Source organism: Apteryx mantelli, chromosome 27, assembly GCF_036417845.1.
Source record: "Apteryx mantelli isolate bAptMan1 chromosome 27, bAptMan1.hap1, whole genome shotgun sequence".
Classification (NCBI taxonomy): domain Eukaryota; kingdom Metazoa; phylum Chordata; class Aves; order Apterygiformes; family Apterygidae; genus Apteryx; species Apteryx mantelli.
This window is the reverse complement of record NC_090004.1, coordinates 5,188,555-5,194,789: the sequence shown is the minus strand read 5'-3', so window position 1 is coordinate 5,194,789 and position 6,235 is coordinate 5,188,555. Positions and strand designations below refer to the sequence as shown.

Genomic DNA, 6,235 nt, shown 5'->3' with positions numbered 1-6,235 from the left:
TACATTGGATAAGAACATCGACACCGATAATAGAAAAGCGGATCCGGCAGCACCGCGTCGGCTGCGCTCGCGGTCGCGCGGCCTCTTCCCCGGCCAGGCCGACGAAGAGGAGCCGGCGCGGCGGAGCCATCTCCAGCAAGAACTTCTTCCAATGCCTTCGCCAGGAGCAGCCCCGTCCCTTCCTGCCCCCCACCTCCCCCCTCCCCAGTGACAAGTGCTACAGGTTAAAAAGATGGGCTACATATTAAATATAGGGCATTACCTTCAAGTAGGGCTGGTATAGTACACAAATAACCACATTATTATTATTTGGTATTACTAGCAATTTTTTTTTTAATGATGTCCATCTTAAGACTCCATTAAAAAAAAAAAAAAAACCAACAACTTTCGCCTTCTTTAGCTACAAAGATCTTTGTTCTCATCTCCTTAGTTGTTTGGTGTTATTTTTACCCTGCACATACAAGTATTAGAAGCATTATTAAGAATTGGATCCTTCAACACATTTAAGAATTATATTATTATAACAAATAAGACCAAAAATTAGATTTTATAGTTAAATATTCTGTGAGCCAGACAAAAGGGTTTTACTGTACAAGCGATTGTGCATTTCTTTTTTAAAAAAAAGCAAATTATAGTGCAAAGCAAAAAACGCTGGCCTGTCTCGTGACCATTTGCATACAACAGAGGTGTGTATATTTACACCTTCACATGACAATATGTCATAAAAACAACATTGTTGCCATTGCTTTTTTTCTTTTTTAATTCACTACGAACAGTCTTAAATTAACCTAGTACTATGAATGCCTTGTTTTCTTTGTGCTTTCAATCAGTGGCGCGATGGCAGGAGAAACGTAAATGCATCAAAACACAGGCTGCTGTGGTCCAGTTTCTATAGCTGGCGAGCGCCAGAGCCGGGCTCGCCGGGGCTAAGGCAAGTGCAGGTTGCAGTTTGCTGGGGAAGGGCTTTTTTTTTTTCTTTTTTCTTTTCTTTTCTTTTTTTTTTTTTTGGCCGTTGTTCTTGGCATTGCTTGTTTAACTCACGAGCGGTCACTGCAGCTTCCCGACTGCGCCCGGATGGCTTGCTCCAGTCTCTACACGGTAGTGCAGTTACAATGCTCTGTACCGCAACCGCCTGCCGAAAAGCTGCCAGCTGAGATTTGGTGTTTGGTGATGGGCGTCACGGCGTCACGTGCTCAGGCAGAAGGGGATGGGACAGCAGGGGTGTGTGTCTCTGTGTGTGTGTGTGCGTGTGTAAGATGCGGAGGGGAGCGGGTCCCATGGCACTGAAAACGCCTGGCTCCCTAGGACCTTTCCCACGCATCCTTAGCCCTGCCGGGGCGAGGAAGCCCGAATCCTGCCCTAATTCCCATGTCAGGCAGAAGGCACCGCCGGCTCGTGGGTGGCGATGGAAGCTGCCGTGTGAGGCCGCTAACCTGGCCTTGGGGGACCCCTTCCTGGTGTCCGGCTGCCTACGACCCCCTTTGCGGTCCCATTCGGGTTGCAAACCCTTTGGTGCCACGTGTGAAGATGGCTCTGGGGTGCCCCGGAGGCTGCTTTACGCAATCAGTTAACGATGGGCTAGCAGCACTTTTAGTGGCTGTTCCTCAGTTTATTCATCATCTACAGCAAATAGATACCAGTGCTCTCGTTCACTTTGGGGGAAAAGGAGAAGAGGATGAGGAGATGATGGAAAATGCCAGATAACATTGCTTCACTATATGCCCACCACCAAGGGGTCTGATTAACGATTGCTCCTTTCTCCAAATCTCAGTTAGAGCTTTCAGTACGAACTGACAACTGTTAAGTCCTTTCTCAATAGAAAAATGCATCATGTGCTGATCCACTCTGGGTGATGCTTTGCCACAAGCTGCACATGTAGCCACTCAGAGAGGATGAAAGGAAAACCCAGAGCCCGGGTGGCACCAGATGCTCCTGGGCCCCGTTGCAGCTAACGCGTTTGGAAGTGCATCTCCCACGCTTCGGATTGTCCTGAACGCTGCCGTCGCTTCAGACACCATCGCTGAGATTTGCTAAGAGGAGCAAAGAACTGAATGGTGAGGTCAGGACAAAAGAGCAAACAAAACAAAACAAACCACATCTCGTAAAAAGTACATCTCATATGTAAACATAGAGGAAGGGTTGGGGGGGGGGGAGAGGTCTGTCAGGCACGGGATCAACCACGTTACTGTTTTAAAAATAACAACAATGACAAAAATGACCAATACAACCTCTAGCATCAACAACAAATAATAATAATCGTATCACAGCTCTTGTTCACATGGTTGATGCCGGCTGACCCGCGCGGAACGCGTGGCAGAGCCTCCCCGGCCCCAGCGCGGGCCCGCGACCCCGCGGGCGTCCTGTAAACCAGACTCTCGTGTGGCGCGTGTGGCTCTGCTGTCGTCCTGGAGCTCTTTGGTGGTCAGAGGCCCTAAACAGGTGAGGAGGGAGGGAGAGGAGACAAAGGGTATTGTTTTTCTTTTTTTTTTCTTCTTCTTTTTTTTCCTTCAGTTCAGTCGTCCTGCATTGGCAGACAGATGGCTTGGCTGATTTCCTGGTCTTTTCTCCTCTCTGAAACACCTCGGCTTGTGCAGAAGGGCAATCTTTTTTTATCTTTTGAATGTTTTGTGTGGGGACGAGGGGAAGAGTGAGATGACTGAGAAGTATTCTGTAATAAACAAATATCTGATTCCACACAGCTTTTTTTTTGTTTGTTCCTTATGTACAATCCACATTTTTAAAACACATGGGAGGAACCACATCAAGCGACAAATTCAAGCCTCGTGGACGTTCATCCTGAAATGTAACGCAGGTCCTGGTCCATCTTCGCTTGATGCTTGCCCATGCTTGCATGCAAAGGATCCTGGTTGGCTTTGAGTTTGGGAGACTTTGGTTTAGCTGTTCCCTAGGCATCATTTTGCTCTATTCACTACCGAAAGGAGTAACGTAATGGTGGCTGTTTGATTAAGTTAAAGCTATCGGGGCCTGGTTGAGTTCCTCCTAGTAAGGTCTCCAGACTGACTCATCCATCCTCCCAGTAGTCGTCATGGTCGTTGGGGAATTACTGTGGCTCCCGTCCGCATCCACCCCGTCGTTCTGACTGCCCAGGTTGGGATTCATTAAGTTGTTCCCTGCCGAGGCGCTTGTACAAGAAGAGAGCATCCGGGTGGGCGAGCGCTCACCACCGGCCACCATGGAGAACTGGTAGGAGCCCGACGACGTGCCGTAGTACAAGTGGTAGGGAGAGGGGTTGGCCTGGAAGGGTCCACTTTGGTTTTGCGTGGAGCCGGGGTAGGGGGGCGGCAGGTAGGTGTGGTGGAAGCGAGTCGTGGTGGGCATGCTGGTCATGCTGATGCCGCCGATGCCCGTGGCGGAGGGCGTCGCGGTGTACGGGAAGGCCGCGGACATGGCGCCGGGGTAATGCATCCGCGGGTCGGAGAAGCGGGTCTCGGTGAGAGCTGGCAGCGTCGGGAAGGAGCGATCGAACTGCCGGGGGTCAGAGAAGGGGCTCAGATCTGACGTGCCTGTGCGGGTGGAAGGAGAAAGCGGGCGGTTAGAGCGCTTTCTGTGTGTATTCCCATGCAAAAGGCAGGCCAGCGTAAGCATCGCCGGCCGCTTCCACGGCAAAGGCCTGCCTGAACATTGCTACATCCATCCCTACGTGGAGAGAGGTGAAACGGTGCAGGTCCTGTGGCCTGGGCATCGCCTGCCCGAGGAATTAAAGCCACAGGGAAAAGCACCTCTCAGATCTGCCAGGGAAGAGAGCTGGGGAACTTAAATACAAAATCCTGAAACCATTTGTTTAAGTTGGTCCCATTTCCTGTCCTAAAATTTGTTGTTTCCTATCCAAGAAGGGACACGACTAAGCTGACTTTTCTAGGGGTCTATTCATCTCTGGCAGATTAAAAAAAAAATCCTTATAAACACAGAAAAAAAATGTTTAGCCTTTACATGCCGTGTAGTAAATAAATGGATGCAGGCCCCAGACGGCTGGTCCCTGAGATAGTCGGTGGTGTATATACACGCACACACAGAGACAGAGAGGAAAAGCTGGAGTCCAGACTAGCCTGCTAAGCCTTCTTGTGGGTGGCCTGTTCGTGCTGATACCATCAGGGGATGGAGCTGATAAACACACAGCTGAAAACTCCCAAGCTAGGAGCCACAATATCCCTCTGCTTGCTTTTTGCTGTGTATTTTTCTCCTTCCAAGAGCATAAAGAGAGTGAGAAATTCAGGCTCTCTTCTGCTTGGGGAAGGGAGGTTTGGGTCAGGCTGGTGCGATGATGCCCAGCTCCCTCAGCTGCTGGGGCCCCCCAGGACTTTTCTTCAGGGGGTATAAACCCAAAGGGGGGTCCCAGGCAGCTTGCTAACGTGACTGGACAGAAGTCCATGCTAGAAGCTCCTTAGAGGACCTCAAGGCTTTTTTGGGGCTGTCCCAGCTGTCCTGAGACCTGCACCATGGAGCCCACCTCTTCCCCCAGTCCATGCTCTGAAGGAGGAGACGTGCTCCTTCAAAGGTAGGGAGAAAGAGCATGAAACTGTGTTGTGCCAGGGTCTCCAGCACGTTCAGGATATTTATGATGCTGAGAGCTAACACATAAAAGCTTGTTTATCCCTAAAGAGAAAATCTAGCCAGAAAGACTATTAGCTATTGCTGTCTGTCACATCAGCTGGCTTTTCAATCAACTCACAGTGAGAAAATATGTGATGAATATGAGAAACTCACTTGTTATTTTTAGATAAGTATGTGTATACATATATATACACATACACACATTTATATGATTGTATATTTGTATATGTATACAGCTATATGTAACATATATATATATGTATTTGTTAAGATGAAGCCATTTTAGCTTCTCAGAGTGACCAACAGCTTTTATTCCCCCCCGAACATGTCTGAAGGACTTAAATGGAAAAACGGTCTCATTCCTGCTCGAAACTTGCAGTCAGGTCACTCGCTACCACCAAAAGTTGGCAGGAAGCTGGCGTGTGCCCCCGACACTGCCCTCTCCTCCCTTCTCCCCTTGAGCTGGTCACCTGGATCTGAGCAGCTACCCTGGGATGGTGCTCCAGGCCATGCCGGAAAAAACAGGCGAGCAAATCCCTCCTGGCTAACTAATGGTGAGGGCATACTCCAGAGGAGCAGATCAGGAGGGGATGTTTGACCCCTCTTCTCGCCCCAGGTGAGGTCTTTAGCCGCTGGGCCCCTGGGAGGAGAAGGGGCAATGGGTTCCTCCCTGCCCTGCAGCCCCGTCGCTGGCAATGTTCAGAGCCTGCCTTCCCATGCTGGCTCCACCGAGGAGAAAGGCGAGGGAGCACCCGGTCAGTGAACATGGCTGTGGCTTTGGTGTGAGATAAGAGGGGAGCAGCTCAAAGCTGTCACAAACCACGCAGATGGTGGCTGTTCACTTTGCATGCTACAGCAGACGGTGTTAATGGGGAGCATGCTTAGGCTGGCTGGAAAAGCATTACCCTGCAACAAAGGCTTACGACTGACCAAATAAAACTTATTTTTCCATCTCAGCCTACCAGCAGGACGCTATGCCCTGCACCAAAGCCATGATACTGCAAACGCACCACCAACACTGCTGTCGGGAGCTGTTAGGTGAGGCTTGGAGGTCATCTCTCCAAGGACCAGTTTGACCGGAGCTTTAGCAATCCACCAACATTGCAGGATAAGGTAGGACCGCTGGACAAAAGTCCTGGCTGGACTTGGTGTGGAGAAAGAGCGCTGTCTTCAGCATACCTCCTTCTCACACGCACACGTCACTGCAGTCCAAGTAGCTGGGCTGTTTTGCCACACTTTCGGACAAAGCGGTCCCTAAATCCACCCCGCGGCTCCCCAGTGCACCCAGATGGCTGATCGCTGCCTTTCCCAGCATAAAAGACGATGATCTCCAGCGAGCAGACTGCTCTCCTTCATTAGGTTTCATATGCCCATAAATAATATTCCATAAAATGCAAATTGAAATAAAACGCAAGTGCTCAGGGCACGTTTCCCTTTTCCTCTATAACACTCTCAAAGGGTTTTTTTTTTTTTTTTAAAGGCTACGTTTCATTGGCCTGAGCTTGCAACATTTGGCAATCAGTACTCACTACTAATTTAGTGGCAAGCGTGCAAGGGTATTAATTACAGGCTGCGTGTGCGGGGAGCTAAGCACGGCGACGCAGCCGGCTCTGGAGACACCCCGGCTGGTGCACACAAAATACGGGCGAGCGGCATTCGGCGC

At 50.0% G+C, this 6,235-nt stretch overlaps 1 protein-coding gene across 1 annotated transcript in view; it reads right to left on the bottom strand.

The window, feature by feature from the left end:
• Window positions 1-3,000: 3,000 nt before the first annotated feature.
• RUNX3 (RUNX family transcription factor 3) overlaps window positions 3,001-6,235 on the bottom strand; it is a 33,903-nt gene continuing 30,668 nt past the window's right edge. Inside the window, exon 5 of the mRNA XM_067311448.1 lies at window positions 3,001-3,524. Within this exon, the coding sequence (XP_067167549.1) occupies window positions 3,001-3,524 (524 nt within the window). The remainder of the gene's footprint in view (window positions 3,525-6,235) is intronic.